We start from the raw sequence: 17,496 nt of genomic DNA, 5'->3' as shown, positions 1-17,496 counted from the left end.
TAAACAATATAATAACCAAGAAAAAAAGTTCAGTGTGTGTATACATGCACACACATACCTACATCCACACATACCTACACATCAAGAACAAACAATAATAGTGCAAACTATAAAGTACTGTGATGTTTGTTTCCAGTAAGGTGACTGATTGCATTTTTGGTGAGAATATTGGTCCATCCAGCTCCAAGTCCAATCAGAAGCATGCAAATTGCATAGATCCTGATCTTGGCGTGTTTTGAACAAATGTACCAACCCAACATGCCTGAGCTAGCATTCAGCAGCAGCAGTGATTGCTTCCATCGCCCAGCTCGCTTCACCACCGCTGGGAGAATGGGTGGAGGAATGTAAAACAGGACGGCCGTGCTAGTAAAATAGCACGTTTGCTAAAAGGTGGAAGAGAAAGAGGAGAATGGTTGATACTTAGTTTAGTTTGGAGATAGAGCATGGAAACAACCCCTTTGGCCCACCAAGTCTGCGCCGACCAGCAATCCCCGTACACTAATACCATCCCACGTACACAATAGGAACAATTTACAATTTTACCTAAGCCAATTAACCTACAAACCTTTGTCTTTGGAAAGTGGGAGGAAACCGGAGCACCTGGAGTAAACCCATGCATATGATTAATGTAGATGACTAAAAGGGTCAACATGCATGAGATGGGCAAAAGGGCTTGTTTTTGTGCAGTATGACTGACTCTCAGCTGGAGCTTGTGTTCAATCCTGCTCTCTTGCCAAGTTACTCCTCTATCTAAACAAAAATAAAGGGCAGCATGTGAGATATTCTCACTGTCACCTAATCCAGCCACAACATCAACCTCTCCTTGCAATTTCTCCACACTAATGGCATTGTTTTTTATTATTTGCTTTATCCTTGTGCAGCAGAACATTTCTCTTTGTATGCTTATCCTTCTCCCTCTGAACTAATTACATGTGATTTATCAATCTCTTCTATATCAATGACTTACTTCCCACCATATCCCTCTGATCTATTTGTGTTGACCAGTCAATCATTGAATTATCCAGTGAAACACTTGTGATTTATTTAATGCTTCCGATTTTGTGAGACTTACTTGATATGTTTTATCTTAAATCCGATGTAGTGTAAAAAGAACATGTTGCTCCCGTGTCTACCTTTTTTAGTTTCAACGCAATCTAGCCCCACCCCACCCCACCCAACCAGAAAAAAAAAATTAAGCAAGAGACACTGATTAATGTGCACAAGATATGATTCAACCTCTTCTGTCAGCCCACAAGTCACTTTGATTTTCCTTTCTCCTGGCCCTTTGATTTTCCTTCCCACTCCAATATGGCCCAAGAATTACTGTACAGTGAAGATCAATGCAGACTTAACCAGGCACCATCCCTTGATCTATGGACTAAGTTCAACAAATTCAGATAATTACTCCCCCATTCTGATTTGCCACATCAACCTTTTATTTATCCCATTACTAATCTGTTGTTTTGTTCTGTTGTCCTCTTTTGCATTCCACTCCATCACATATCACATTCATGCTTTTATCCCCCCCCCCCCCCCCCCCCTTCCCTTCCTTTCTTCCTTGGTAATCCTCTCATTTAAACCTTATAGCAATTTAAACCCATTTTATGTTAACTACTTGTTCTGGTGCAAAATTTTTGATCTGAAACATTAACTCTGTTACTCTTCCCCATATGCTCTATGACAAGGAATACAATTAATGTCAGTGCACCTAGGCAGGTACAAGTGACAAAAGTATCATCATCATCATCACATGTAGAGTTTTATTTCCTACACTTTCTGTTGTTACATTTGCAGTCTTAATGCCACCCACCCCCCCCCAACCCTTGCCCATCTTCCACCCTTCGACAACAGCACAACTTCAATAGCGTCTCCTCCACCAGATTCTGCCCTCCAGGAATGGTGGGTGACTTTCAGCAACTTTTTGTTGCTGAAAATGTGCAGAGCTAAGTTGCAACTGAAGTTTTCAATGAAGGCCAATAAATTGGCATTGCATTGCGGGACAGGCAGCATCTCTGGAGAGAAGGAACGGGTGACGTTTTAGGTCAAGGCGATGATGTGGAGAAATAAAGAACAATGAATAAAAGATATGCAAAAAAGTAACGATGATAAAGGAAACAGGATGTTGTCAGCTGTTTGTAGGGTGAAAACACAAACCTAGTGCGACTTGGGTGTGGAGGGATAGAGAGAGAGAGGGAATGCCGGGGCTACTTGAAGTGTGAGAAATCAATATTCATAATAATAATAATAATAATAATAATAATATTCATTTATTGTCATTGCAACGAGTACAACGAAATTAAAAAATAGCCAATCCTGACGGTGCGTACAAACATATATGCAATAAATGCAAAAACAAATAAATACATAAATACAATTAAATACAATTATGTTAAGTACAAAGATTTTTTAGTGTTGCCTAGTGCAAAGGTAGTGTTCAGTTCTCGTATGGCCCTGGGGTAAAAACTGTTCTTAAGTCTGTTTGTTCGGGATTTTATCGACCTGAAACGTCGACCAGAGGGCAGATGAACAAACAGACGGTGGCCGGGGTGGGATGGATCTTTTATTATTTTGCCTGCTCTACTGAGGCAGCGTAGGCTGAACAGGTGCTCCAGGGAGGGCAGTGAGCAGCCGATGATTTTCTGGGCCGTCGTGATGACCCTCTGAAGGGCCTTCCTGTCCTTTTCTGAGCAGCTGGCATACCATGTGGTTATACAGTATGCCAGCACACTCTCGATGGAGCAGCGATAGAAGGACAACATGAGCTTCTCCTGCAGGTTGGTTTTCCTGAGGATCCTCAGGAAGTGGAGTCTCTGCTGTGCCTTCTTTACTGTGGTGATGGTGTTGGTAGACCAGGTGAGATCCTCTGCGATGTGCGTACCCAGGAACCTGAAAGCTGGTACCCTTTCCACACAGACCCCATTGATGTAGAGTGGGTCGTAATCTCCACTGGTTTTCCTAAAGTCAATTATAAGTTCCTTTGTTTTGGAGGAGTTCAGGACCAGATTGTTCACTGAACACCATGCTGCCAGCCTTTGGATTTCATCCCTATAGGCTGTCTCATCTCCTTCTGAGATGAGTCCAACCACAGTCGTGTCATCCGCGAACTTGATGATGGTGTTGGTGGGATGGGTGGGGGCGCAGTCGTGAGTGTAGAGGGAGTAAAGGATGGGGCTCAACACACAGCCCTGTGGTGAGCCGGTGCTCAGTGTAATGGTGGAGGAGAGGTGAGGGCCTATTTTGACTGTCTGGGGGCGGTTAGTCAGAAAGTCCTTGATCCATTTGCAGATGGTTTGGGAAAATCCAAGGTCGGAAAGTTTGGTGACCAGTCTGCTCGGGATGACCGTGTTAAAGGCAGAGCTGAAGTCGAGGAAGAGCATCCTCACATAGCTCCCCTGGTGTTCAAGGTGGGTCAGTGCAGTGTGAAGAGCAGTGTCGATGGCATCCCCTGTAGACCTATTTGCTCTGTAGGCAAACTGGTGTGGGTCGAAGGTGGGTGGGAGGCTGGCTTTGATGTGCTGCAGGACCAGTCTCTCGAAGCACTTTGTGATGACCGGTGTGAGTGCTACCGGACGGTAGTCGTTAAGACTGCTGATGACAGACTTTTTCGGCAGTGGGATGATTATGGCGGACTTCAGGCAGGGAGGGATGGTGGATTTTAAAAGGGACAGGTTGAAGATTTTTGTGAAGACCTCAGATAATTGGTCTGCACATTCCCTCAGCACTCTGCCCGTCACACCATCGGGGCCTGCAGCTTTCCTGGGATTCACTGCTCTGAGCACGCGCTTAACATCATACTCCTGCACAGTGAAGGTGTTGCTGTCAGGTGCTGGAGAGGGTGTAATGTACATAACACTGGGCTGTAAGCTGCCCAAGCGAAATATGAGATGCTGTTTCTCCAATTTGCGTTTAGCCTCAATCTGACAATGGAGGAGACTTAGGACAGAAAGGTCTGTGTAGGAAAGGTCTGTGTAGGAGAATCAAAGTGTCTGGCAACCAGGAGATCAGGTAGGTTCAGGCGGGCTGAGCGAAGGGATTCCACGAAACGATCGCCTAGTCCACGTTTGGTCTTGTCGATGTATAAGGTTCTCCCTCTGAATTCTGGTAGACACGAAACGCTGGAGTAACTCAGCGGGTCAGGCAGCATCTCGGGAGAGAAGGAATGGGTGACGTTTCAGGTCATGTCCTTTCTTCAGAAGAGTCACCCATTCCTTCTCTCCCGAGATGCCTGCCTGACCCGCTGAGTTATTCCAGCATTTTGTGTCTACCTTCGATTTTAAACCAGCATCTGCAGTTGTTTTTTTTCCTACCCTCTGAATGCTGAACTGTTACTCCTGCTGGAAAGCCAGTTGCTGTGGAAATAGGTAGTTCTCATACACTGGCCTTACAAGCTTCACTGCATAATGGCCTGATGACGTTATAAGCATAGAATTTCAGTGGGATACTGGAGTTAAAATCCAGGCTCTTTGCCAAAGAACAAGGTAACAAAGGGCCACCTTGAACAATTGCATCTATACCCAACAAGGGCAAGCTTACTGAGGATAGGAAACATTACTTGAATCTGACTGAAATTAAATTTTGACTTTTTCTTTCAACATCACTGCAGGCTCTGGTGGAATGACAAAATATCCGATAACAACAATGCCAGGATTCAGCTCTAAGTCACAGGTTTATTCCACAGAGAAGAAGTATTCTGTGAGTATATGGGGGTTTCACTGTTTTTATCATAAGATTTATGCTCCCATTTGTTGCCACGGGGCAAGAACAGAAGGTTTAAACTTGGCCAATATTAGAATTGTCGTGCTGTAATTTGCACCAACACTCCTTGGCTGGGGAAAGAGCAAAAAGCCGAGGTTCATGCTTCTTTGTAGTGAGGCTGTAGTTGGAACTGTTAGACTGATTCCCCAGATTAGCTTCAAGCTGTAACCATGGAAGCATGTGACTGAATATATTTTGGTTGGGGTAGAGAGTGAGGCAAAATTAGGTAATTGAACTGAAGTGTAGGCCAGCCACAATCTATTTGACTGGCAGAATGGCCTCTTGGGGTTGGTGATCTAATTCGATTCCAGTGTTACTTGTTACATTTGTGTGATGTGCTAGTTGGGGGATAACATGTGCCTTAAGGACTCAAGTGTCAATAGACAATAGGTGCAGGAGGAGGCCATTCGGCCCTTCGAGCCAGCACCGCCATTCAATGTGATCATGGCTGATCATTCTCAATCAGTACCCCGTTCCTGCCTTCTCCCCATACCCCCTGACTCCGTTATCCTTAAGAACTCTATCTAGCTCTCTCTTGAATGCATTCAGAGAATTGGCCTCCACTGCCTTCTGAGGCAGAGAATTCCACAGATTCACAACTCTCCTACTGAAAAAGTTTTTCCTCATCTCAGTTCTAAATGGCCTACCCCTTATTCTTAAACTGTGGCCCCTGGTTCTGGACAAGTATATATGTTTTCTCTAAATAGTGTCCCACAGCAAAAAACCCAGTGGTGGGAATAAATCCTTGTGCTGGTTTGATGACCTAAATAAGGAAAGACGGAAAAGATGAACATAAATTCTTTGAGCTTTCATCAGGAATGTGAAGAAGCTTTCACGGGCAGTAACTTGAATAACAGTTTTTCTTTACTGGAGATGGGAAGATTCTGGGGGAGCTTGAGAACTGTCTACACGTCAGTGGTTGTTTACAATGGTTGATGGAGCATGAGGGCACAAGTCTAAGATAATCACTTGTGAGAGGAAATCAGTCCTTGGGAAAAGAGAATGTGGTTTTGTTAGGCTTCTGGAGAAAAAAAAAATCAGCAGAGGCACGATGATTGTGTAAGAAGGAATTGCAGATGCTGATTTCCACCAAAGCTAGCCACAAAATGCTGAGGTGACTTGGCAGGCCAAGCAGCATCTCTGGAGAAAAGGAATAGATGATGTTTTGGGTTGAGACCCTTCTTCAGACCCATCTTCAGTCTGAAGACGGGTCTCGACCCGAAACATCGCTTATTCCTTTACTCTGGAGATGTTGTCTGATCTGCTGAGTTACTCCAGATTTGTGTCTATCTTTGGAGACTGAATGATACTGGATCAAGGAATCTGGTTCTGTGCTCTAATATATGATTCTGATGATTGCTGCAAAATTGTGGACGATATGAGTACATGACTGTGTAGTCCAAAGGGGCAGAATAGCCTGCCAACATTCAATAGCATTGTTCAGCCTTGATGAATGACTTCTATGGAAGGTATCAGATGGTTATCCACAAATGTAAGATTGAATCCTGACACAAATCAATTATTTGAGGAGTAAAAAGAGGAAGGAAGCTAATTATCTAATTGTACTACATCCTGGTTCTATTGTTTTTCTCTGTTGTTGTCAAGACTGACTTAATAAATGGTTACATGGTTAATTTTTCCTCAGACCATCAACCCATCTGTGTTCCGGCAGGGAGGCAAACAAAACTGGTCGTCCCGCTCGGCTGTGGGAGATTACACCGCTAAAGGGCAAATCAGGGCAAGTCAGTATGGCACACAAGGGAATGAAGCAGCTTTCCACTACAGATCTACTTCCGGCCATCAAACCAAAGCTCGGCCAATATCCTTTCACCAGTCTTCACAATATGGATACGGCACCAGATCTCAGATGGGACAGCAGGACATTGATACCCTGTCCCTGCGTTCATTGCAGTTGCCAAGCAAACATGCGCAGAAACATACTTGGTCTGGAGTTCAGATGAACGGGCAATCCATGTACCAGAGACCAGAAGATGAACTTAGCATGACCTCGGATCAGGTTGATAGCAACTACATGTCTTCAGTTGGCAATGAATATGGCGGCAACATTGTAAACTACACCATGACCTATCCAGTGAGTCAGCAGATGGGTGGAGTAGGCTCTATGAAAAGCTCCACAAGGATGTCAAGTGGTTCAGTGAGCATGCCTGGTTACGCAGTGCAAGAATTGGAGGAGACCTCCGTACGCCGGCACGTCAGGCCTCCAGCTCAACGCACACTGCAGAGGATCCAACAGTACAGCAAAGTATCTCGAGGAAGAACCGGTTCGAGTTCTCAACTTCCAGCGCAAATATCACGCAGTTCATCCATGCACAGTATGAATGGGATGCAACTTGGTGTCCGAGAACTGGGAAATCAGCAAGTGCACCAGTTACAGACGGAGATGAGCAAGTTTCAACTATCGCCTGTTCCAATGACAGAGTAAGTGTACGATTGATCTCGTGCTTGGCGTTCCCACACCGAACCAGGTTTCTTAACGGGAATGAAATGGACAGTAGAGTTTCACATCTCTCATTCCCAGTGATCCCAATTTTGAAATAAAATTAGAAAATATTGGGACCGTCACAAAATGCTGGAGTAACTCAGCGGGTCAGGCAGCATCTCTGGAGAGGAGCGTGCAACTTTTCGGATCGAAACCCTTCTTCAGACTGAGAGTCGGGAGAGGGACACTAGAGATATGGACGGGTATGAAGAGAATGTAAGCTGTGATAAGGACAGATCAAAGCAGACAATGATACTGGGAATGTGGGTCAGCCAACAGCATGGAAAGAAATGTCCTTGACATCTTCAGGCCACTGAGTGCATTAGAACATAATTTCGGTTGACTAAGAGGATGCATTTGAAAATTTTAGGGTGAGAAAATCTATGGGTTGAAATTGCCCTTAAATTTAGATGGAAGCATTTTAAATTTATAATTGGTTCTCTTGAATATTTATCCTTATTAATCCAGCACTTGTTTACAACACAATTTCTATTTTAACAGAAATTTAAACCTAAAAAAGCAAATTATGTTTCTCAAAAAGAAACTTCTTTCTCTTTGTATAAAGGTGGCAAATGGCACAAGCAGGAAAATCAAGGAGTTTTTGTGCAGTTTTCAAAAACAAAGTCCCAGGGACCTGAAACAAATTCCAGTGTTCCCACACAGCTGTTATCTAAATTACAGTGAGAGAATAACTGACAAGGGGATTGGTGGGCTGAGGATATCCAATATCATGCCACGTAATTCATTCAGAGGTGGTGCAGCCAGAGAGTTGCTGCCTTGCAGGGCCAGGGACCTGGGTTCAATCCTGAATACAGGTGCTGTCTGTATGGGGTTTGTACGTTCTCCCCGGGACTGCGGATTTTCTCCGGGTGCTCTGGTTTTCTCCCACACTCAAAAGACGTGCAGGTTTGTAGGTTAATTGGCTTCAGTAAAAAATAGTAAATTGTCCCTAGTGTGAAGGATAATGGTGATCGCTGGTGCGTGAACTTGGTGGGCTGAAGGGCCTGTTTCTGTGCTGTATCTCTAAAAGTCTAAAGATCATATGATTGGGAGAGAACTTCTAAATGTAAAAAAATATATGTTTGGTATTGTTATGTGGCTATATTACTAACGATGCAAATCATCTTTAATTGCAGTAGTAATTATGGTAACGTGCATGCTGACTTTCCCAAATATGAATTATAGACAATAGACAATAGGTGCAGGAGTAGGCCATTTGGCCCTTCGAGCCAGCACCGCCATTCAATGTGATCATGGCTGATCATTCTCAATCAGTACCCAGTTCCTGCTTTCTCCCCATACCCCCTGACTCCGCTATCCTTAAGAGCTCTATCTAGCTCTCTCTTGAATGTATTCAGAGAATTGGCCTCCACTGCCCTCTGAGGCAGAGAATTCCACAGATTCACAACTCTCTGACTAAAAATGTTTTTCCTCATCTCTGTTCTAAATGGCCTACCCCTTATTCTTAAACTGTGGCCCTGGTTCTGGACTCCCCCAACATTGGGAACATGTTTCCTGCCTCTAACGTGTCCAACCCCTTAATAATCTTATACGTTTCGATAAGATTCCCTCTCATCCTTCTAAATTCCAGTGTATACAAACCTAGTCGCTCCAGTCTTTCAACATATGACAGTCCCGCCATTCCGGGAATTAACCTAGTAAACCTACGCTGCACGCCCTCAATAGCAAGAATATCCTTCCTCAAATTTGGAGACCAAAACTGCACACAGTACTCCAGGTGCGGTCTCACTAGGGCCCTGTACAACTGCAGAAGGACCTCTTTGCTCCTATACTCAACTCCTCTTGTTATGAAGGCCAACATTCCATTGGCTTTCTTCACTGCCTGCTGTACCTGCATGCTTCCTTTCAGTGACTGATGCACTAAGACACCCAGATCACGTTGTACGTCCCCTTTTCCTAACTTGACACCATTTAGATAATAATCTGCCTTCCTATTCTTACCACCAAAGTGGATAACCTCACACTTATCTACATTAAACTGCATCTGCCATGCATCCGCCCACTCACACAACCTGTCCAAGTCACCCTGCAACCTCATAGCATCTTCCTCACAGTTCACACTGCCACCTAGCTTTGTATCATCGGCAAATTTGCTAATGGTACTTTTAATCCCTTCGTCCAAGTCATTGATGTATATTGTAAATAGCTGCGGTCCCAACACTGAGCCTTGCGGTACCCCACTAGTCACTGCCTGCCATTCTGAAAGGGACCCATTTATCCCCACTCTTTGCTTTCTGTCTGTCAACCAACTTTCTATCCATGTCAGTACCCTACCTCCAATACCATGTGCTCTAATTTTGCCCACCAATCTCCTATGTGGGACCTTGTCGAAGGCTTTCTGAAAGTCGAGGTACACCACATCCACCGGCTCTCCCCTGTCAATTTTCCTAGTTACATCCTCAAAAAATTCCAGTAGATTAGTCAAGCACGATTTCCCCTTCGTAAATCCATGCTGACTCAGAACGATCCTGTTACTGCGATCCAAATGCTCCGCAATTTCGTCTTTTATAATTGACTCCAGCATCTTCCCCACCACTGATGTCGGACTAACTGGTCTATAATTTCCCGTTTTCTCTCTCCCTCCTTTCTTGAAAAGTGGGATAACATTAGCTACCCTCCAATCCACAGGAACTGTCCCGGAATCTATAGAACATTGGAAAATACTCACTAATGCGTCCACAATTTCTAGAGCCACCTCCTTAAGCACCCTGGGATGCAGACCATCAGGCCCTGGGGATTTGTCAGCCTTGAGTCCCATTAGTCTACCCAAAACTTTTTCCTGCCTAATGTGGATTTCCTCCAGTTCCTCTGTCACCCTAGGATCTCTGGCCACTAGAACATCTGGGAGATTGTTTGTATCCTCCTTAGTGAAGACAGATCCAAAGTACCCGTTCAACTCGTCTGCCATTTCCTTGTTCCCCATAATAAATTCCCCTGCTTCTGTCTTCAAGGGACCCACATTTGCCTTGACTATTTTTTTCCTCTTCACATACCTAAAAAAGCTTTTACTAACCTCCTTTATATTATTGGCTAGTTTACCCTCGTACCTCATCTTTTCTCCCCGTATTGCCTTTTTAGTTATCTTCTGTTGCTCTTTAAAAGAGTCGCAATCCTCTGGCTTCCCACTCTTCGTTGCTATGTTATACTTCTTCCCTTTTATTTTTATGCTGTCCTTGACTTCCCTTGTCAGCCACGGGTGCCTCTTACTCCCCTTAGAATCTTTCCTCCTCTTTGGGATAAATTGATCCTGCAACTTCTGCATTATTCCCAGGAATACCTGCCATTGCTGTTCCACAGTCTTCCCTGCTAGGGCCTCCTTCCAGTCAATTTTGGCCAGCTCCTGCCTCATGCCTCTGTAATCCCCTTTGCTATACTGTAATACTGACACCTCCGATTTTCCCTTCTCCCTCTCAATTTGTAGAGTAAAACATCATATTGTGGTCACTGCCTCCTATTGGCTCATTTACCTCAAGTCCCCTTATCAGGTCAGGTTCGTTACATAACACTAATTCCAGAATTGCCTTCTCCCTGGTAGGCTCCAGTACAAGCTGTTCTAAGAATCCATCTCGGAGGCACTCCACAAACTCTCTTTCCTGGGGTCCATTACCAACCTGATTTTCCCAGTCTACCTGCATGTTGAAATCTCCCATGACCACCGTAGCATTACATTTGTGACATGCCAATTTTAGCTCCTGATTCAACTTGCACCCTATGTCGAGGCTACTTTTTGGGGGTCTGTAGATGACTCCCATTAGGGTCTTTTTACTGGATAGTTTTGTTATTAACAAAGTAACTTTATCTGTACTGATTCATGAAACTTAAATAGTTCCACGATCAATCAATATATGTCATTCTCGCTGAACTCTTCAGGGAGTTTCTGTAGGCGGTGTTGCGCCTACTTCCGATTCCTGATCAATCATCTTTGTACTAAACATGCAGGGATTATACTGAGGGATCAGAATCGAGTCCAAAGGAATGCTTCCCCACAACAAATTTGCTGGCATCACTTGAGCTTGTATGGAAAGGATGGACATTTGACTGGAGCATGCAAATAACTGATTTCTTGTGTTAAGATTTCTTAAAGGAACTTGTATTTGAAAAAATAATGATGGGGTTCAACATTTTTTAGGGCATATTTACAAAATATGCATTCTAGGTGGTGGAATCTCTGTTACCGTGTGCCCGGTTTAGGTTATCTGAGATAATGTCACATGTATCTGTCATTTTTAAAGAATAAGGTTTTAGTTTAGTTTTATAGAGATACAGTGTGGAAACAGACCTTTTAGCCTGTCCACGCTGACCGGCAATCACCTGTGTACTAGATTTACCCCACACACTAGGGGCAATTGACAGAAGCAGGTTAACCTACTTGACACCTGCGTGTCTGGAATGTGGGAGGAAACCAGAGCAAATGGAGAAAATTCATGGGGTCACAGGGAGAACGTACAAACTCCATACAGACAGCACCCGTAGTCAGGATCGAACCCGGGTCTCTGGCGCTGTGAGGCAGCAACTCTACCGCGGGCGGTACCATTGGTTTGTTCTACAAAAATTCCCAGAATTCAAATGCGCACTCTCTGAATTTGAAGTTCAAGCTAAACATCTCCGAAATATAATTGATGCTTCCAGAAATTCATTTTTAATTATTGTTGTTAAACTGGCACCATAGCACTGACTGTGTGTTGTATCTCCTTCCGATCCTGTACAGAACAATTCTATTGTGCCACATGGATCAATAATGTGGTGTGTGGTAATCTGCGTATAGGACTTCAACTTCACTCTGTAAATCTGACCAGGCACCTCACCCATTCCTTCTCTCCAGAGATGCTGCCTGACCTGCTGAGTTACTCCAGCTTTTTGTGATACCTTCGGTTTGTACAAGCATCTGCAGTTATTTTCCCAGGCACCTCCTGGTGTGAGTTTGTCTTTCCATTCTGATACAATTTCAGCATCAATGTGCGAAGTGATGTCATCTTTTTGTATATCTCCTTGTTTTCCCCACCGGCCCAAAATCAGCAACCGACCAAATGCCCAGTCAAGTCTCGGGTTCCTCCACCCCTACCACTAACCTCTGCCTCTGACTGAAAGGTCAATGCCTGAAACTGTTACTGATATCCCACTGCCAGTTCCCATCCATTTAACTCCTGATCTATTTGATGCTGCACTAGGCAATACATTTCCATTGAGGGCAGTGGAACAAATATGGAAAGGATACATGGTGGTGGTGGATACATTAGTGGCAGTGATTAGAGTTTAATTTCCACTCCAATGCTTCTACGTTATGTCAAGGGGCTTTACACTTTTTGACTCTCTTCCTCTAGAACTGATGGAATGGACCTACCAACAGCTGTACACTTTCTGGGCAGCCATGATGTTAACAACCAAGTTATTGGATCTAGTTACATTCAGCATAAGTGCTACCATGATGCGAGTGCTAAAGCAGAGGTATGAGTGACTTGGTTGGGTGGGGACTTGTGCAGAACAGTTGACTGTTTTCAAAATTGAAACCCTTGTGACTGACTGTTGGAATTGTGCGTGAAGTTATGGTGGGATTGAGATGGAGAGTTGAAGTGAATCAATGACTGGGATCTCTGGGTCACCTTGTCGACTGACTACAGGCCTCCTGCAAAGTGGACACCAAATCCACACTTGGTTTCTCCGCCAATGAGGACACCTCTGAATGTATACACTGTATTAGAAGTGCCAGCATTTAGCCGCTTTGGTGGTTAGATCCGTAAGCGATGGGAGGGAAGAGATAATTGCCTTTCGTTTCATGCATTATTGTTTTTTCACATAGTTTGGCTGGATGCAAACAGTGATTGGTGGTTTCATTTATAGATTTAGTCAAACAGTGCAATTTTAATACCTGAAAGCACAATTCTCCAATGTAAAAATTGATTAAAAAAAATCAATGTAGATTTTTATAGTCTGAGTTTTAAATGTTTCAGTGCCCGTGACTTCAGTGCCAGGGAAGAAGGCACTTTTTGCAAAATGTGCCAGATTATAGGTTTTTCCTTTCCTGCATTTTGTAAAATTGGTATATGGCTCTCAGAACTGTATGGCTGATTCAGATATTTCCCGCTGGCAGGCCTATAACCTGGGTGCAGTCGCTCGCCTAGTGAATCTGTTCAATGATCAGACATTAGAGGTTCGGAGGAGTGCCACAGCCGCAATACGTAACCTGCTCTACGACAACAACATAAACAAACAGGAGCTGGTCAAGCAGAATGGAATCCCAAAAATGATGGAGGCAATCCAATTTAACGATGAAGAACTGAAGGCGAACATCACAGGTATGTTTCATTTCAACCCGTTTATACAGTTACTATGTCCCTAACCAATCATAGATCAAATAAGGCTGGGGTGAAGTACATCTTCTGTGTCCCTCCCTTGTCCTCAAAGCTCACCCTCCAATCCTTCATAATCCTTTTGCTCTCCAGCCTATAAATGTATTGCATTAATCATCTGTTTTTGGATCTCATGCTCACCATCTTTCTCGCCATGAGCCGCAAATACCACTTTTATCTGCCATCCTCGGGGGGAGAAAAACCCATTTAGACGGGCACATGGATAGGACAGGTTTAGAGGGATATGGGGCAAATGCAGGCAGGTGGGACTAGTGTAGATGGGACATGTTGGGCGGTTTGGACAAGTTGGGTTGATGGGCCTGTTTCCACGCTGTATCACTCTATGACTTAATGAAATACACTCCTATAGTGTGACTGCAGACCCAACCCAGCTTTTACTGTTGTATCTGCACAAACGCCTCTTCTCCAGTATGTTACTAAATTCCTACTATTCCTGCTTCTAATGAGCGTCTAATTATTCCACCCCCTTCTGCTTTCTTAATGTGGTCTGAATCTCCTTGACTTCTAACTGCAGCAAAAGTAATGGCAATGCTCGATATCATCTTCCTGTCAGTAGAGAATCCATTTTTCCAGCAGTAGATCACTTTTCTCCAGTGATGATACAGCATGTCACCAGTCTCAACATGTCAGGTAATTATCCTGGGTTAAACATGACTAGTGTTAGGGAGAATAACAAGGCTGGGTAGGTGTGAACTCATTCTAGTAGGGATTGGCTTCTGGAATAGTTTTGTCACCCTAGCGCTTTAATGTTCTTGGTTATCTCATGGTTTAGGTTACAAATGTGACACCTTTATAAAAAAACTAGGCCAAGTGGACCCGTTGGGCCCAAACCTATCCTGCATTGGTGCAGCACCCTCTCCTCCCCCCTTCCCCTCTCCTCTCCCCTCTCCTCTCCTCCCCCCTTCCCCTCTCCTCTCCTCCCCCCTTCTCCTCTCCTCTCCTCTCCTCTCCTCTCCTCTCCTCTCCTCTCCTCTCCTCTCCTCTCCTCTCCTCTCCTCTCCTCTCCTCTCCTCTCCCCTCTCTCCTCTCTCCCCTCCCTCTCCCCTCTCCCCTCCCCTCCCCTCCTCTCCCCTCCCCCCCTCCCCCCTCCCCTCTCCCTCCCTCTCCCCTCTCCCCCACCCTCTTTCAGTAAAACAGAAGTTGTGACACGTTGTTTACTGAAGGGTAATCTTACAGTAAAACAGAAGTTGTGACATGTTGTTTACTGAAGGTTATAATAGGAATAATAGAATGAATAGAAGGGTCAATGCAGCCATGGTGATCAATGTATGAAAGGACTGCCGATGCTGGTTTAAACCAAAGATATACACAAAATGCTGGAGTAACTCAGCAGAGCAGGCAGCATCTCTGGAGAGAAGGAATAGGTGGCGATTTGGGTCGAGGCCCTTCTTCAGACCATCAGAATCATTTCATGCAGGTCTGTGACAAAACACTTCAAAAATACAGACTAGGTTGTGGGCAGGAAGTGCCCTCATAACTGTTTAGGACAAGGGGTGACCTGAATGCTGCTTGTTCACAAAATGCTGGAGTAACTCAGCAGGTCAGGCAGCATCTCAGGAGAGAAGGAATGGGTGACGTTTCGGGTCGAGACCCTTCTTCAGACTGTTGTCAGGGGGGCGGGACAAAGGAAGGATATAGGTGGAGACCGGAAGATAGAGGGAGAACTGGGGAGGGGAAGAGAGGGACAGAGGAACTATCTAAAGTTGGAGAAGTCAATGTTCATACCGCTGGGCTGCAAGCTGCCCAATGCTGCTTGTGATCGGGTTTGGCCATAACTAACTTGGCCTTCAATCATTATGGGCTGTGAAACTTGTATATAGGAAAGTGGGTGTCCTTTACTTGTTTGGGGTGCAGCCAATTCCCCTTTCATTTCATTGAAAACTACCCTGTTCTTTCCTCCTTTTGCTTTCTCATTCCAGTGTTGGTGAATAACTGGTGGGTAAGTTTAAAAAATAAAATTGGAATTGGCTGGCGAACCTGTGCCCTGATGGATGGAAAGGAGTTTATTGATGGTCACAAGTGAAAAATGATTTAGTTTAGTTTAGTTTAGAGATACAGCACCGACCAGTGATCCCTGCGTATTAACACTATCCTACACACACTGGGGACAATGTACACTTCTTTCAAGACAATTAACCTACACGGTAACTCTGTATGGAGTTTGTACGTCTTTGGAGTGTGGGAGGAAGCTGTAGATCTCTGAGAAAGCCCACACAGGTCACGGGGAGAACGTACAAACTCTGTACAGACAGCACCCGTAGTCGGGATTGAACCTGTGTCTCCAGCACTGCAAGTGCTGTAAGGCAGCAAATCTAACGCTGCGCCACCGTGCCGTGATTTGTACGGGATTACATTTTAGTTATTTTTACTTGCGTATTTAAAGACATGAATTACTATTTTTGTTAATAACTTAAATTATGTTCAGACTTCTATGAAGCAACAACAAGCCAATGATACATTTCATTATTTTTCAAATGCAGTAAAGTAAGATTGGTATCTTGTGTTTGATTTTAAATGATCTATTTTTTCTATTTGGATCAACTTGCTCTCTTGATAAATCTTTCAGGAGTGGAAGGAAATACTCCATCACCAGACCAAGTGTTCAATATTAAACTAATGTAGTTTCTTCCTCTATTGATTTGAATACAGTAGTCTTGTTCACCAGGTAGTGGGACAGTCAGATTAGAATATATTGTCAATTTTAGTGTTAGAATACCGATGTTTCAGGGAAGGGGACTCAACATGCGGAAACTGGTTTTCCCTGACTTGCATCAGATTGCTTTACATTTTGGTTTCCAACAGAAACAGGAGTGATCACCTTTTAAGACTATACTGTGATTCTTGGTGACAAATGCTTGCCTGGAGTTTCTCCACATTGACTCATGCCAAAGCCAGAGGTGATGGGAATAAGAGTTGTTGCTTTTGTTGTCTTCCGGTGATAAATTTGTCCTCTACTTCATAAAGCAAAGTAGACCTCAGGCCTACCCAGAGCAAAGTTTCTGAACTGTGTGCTTGCCAAGTGCAAACCAGTGAAGTGACTTTGTTGCAGAAGCAAATCCCTTGCACATCCACATCACACGCCGATTAATGTGGAATTTCCTTGAGTTAGGATCCGCCACTTTATATTCTTAACAGGATCTGTCATACTGGACAGGATACAAATGATGCAGTAAGTGGTTGTGCAATGTGAAAGCAACTGAGAGACTTTTTAGAAATGATTGTTAATGAATATTGCTGCATTAGTGATTGGAGTTTACTTGGGGTACGGTGAGGGGGGTTGGAAGTGGGGGGGGAGTGGAGTGGGGGGTTGGGAAGGGGGTGGAGTGGGGGGTTGGAAAGGGGGGTAGTGGAGAGGGGGGTTGGGAAGGGGGTGGAGTGGAGAGGGGGGTTGGGAGGGGGGAGTGGAGTGGGGAATTGGGAGGGGGGGCGTGGAGTGGAAGGTTGGAAGGGGGGGGGAAAGGAGTGGGAGGTTGGGAAGTGAGTTGTAGAAAAGTAAGTAGATGGGCTTAATGTGGAACTAAGTAGGTCATTTAATGTTTTATTGTGCAACTCCAGCGCCTTTATATGTATATATTTTAAATTTTTTATTGTTATGACTGCATGGCAAATTAACTTCCTCGATGTTGCAAAACATACTTGGCTAATAAAGTATTATTGTGATTGTGATATGTTATATAATGTGTATGGATTATGAATTTCACGGTGTAATTTAGTATCTGCTGCTTAAGTGCTGCATTTGAGTTTAAACTTGTTATTTCTGGTGTCTAGAGAGTTTAGTTTAGAGATATATATAGTGTCAAAACAGGCCCTTCAGCCCACCGAGTACATGCCAATCATTTAACACTAGTTCTA

The 17,496-nt window shown here is 44.2% G+C and overlaps 1 protein-coding gene across 1 annotated transcript in view; it reads left to right on the top strand.

Moving 5' to 3' along the window:
• The window catches only part of LOC144602065 (plakophilin-3-like), a 45,987-nt gene that overhangs the window by 9,915 nt on the left and 18,576 nt on the right, over positions 1–17,496 (top strand). Inside the window, exons 2-5 of the mRNA XM_078414753.1 lie at positions 4,604–4,692; positions 6,401–7,194; positions 12,598–12,721; positions 13,365–13,569. Coding sequence (XP_078270879.1) covers positions 4,604–4,692; positions 6,401–7,194; positions 12,598–12,721; positions 13,365–13,569 — 1,212 coding nt within the window. The remainder of the gene's footprint in view (positions 1–4,603; positions 4,693–6,400; positions 7,195–12,597; positions 12,722–13,364; positions 13,570–17,496) is intronic.

This window comes from Rhinoraja longicauda, chromosome 18 (genome assembly GCF_053455715.1).
Source record: "Rhinoraja longicauda isolate Sanriku21f chromosome 18, sRhiLon1.1, whole genome shotgun sequence".
NCBI classification, from domain to species: Eukaryota; Metazoa; Chordata; class Chondrichthyes; order Rajiformes; family Arhynchobatidae; genus Rhinoraja; species Rhinoraja longicauda.
The sequence above is the reverse complement of the archived record's forward strand: the minus strand, read 5'-3'. Positions and strand labels throughout refer to the sequence as shown.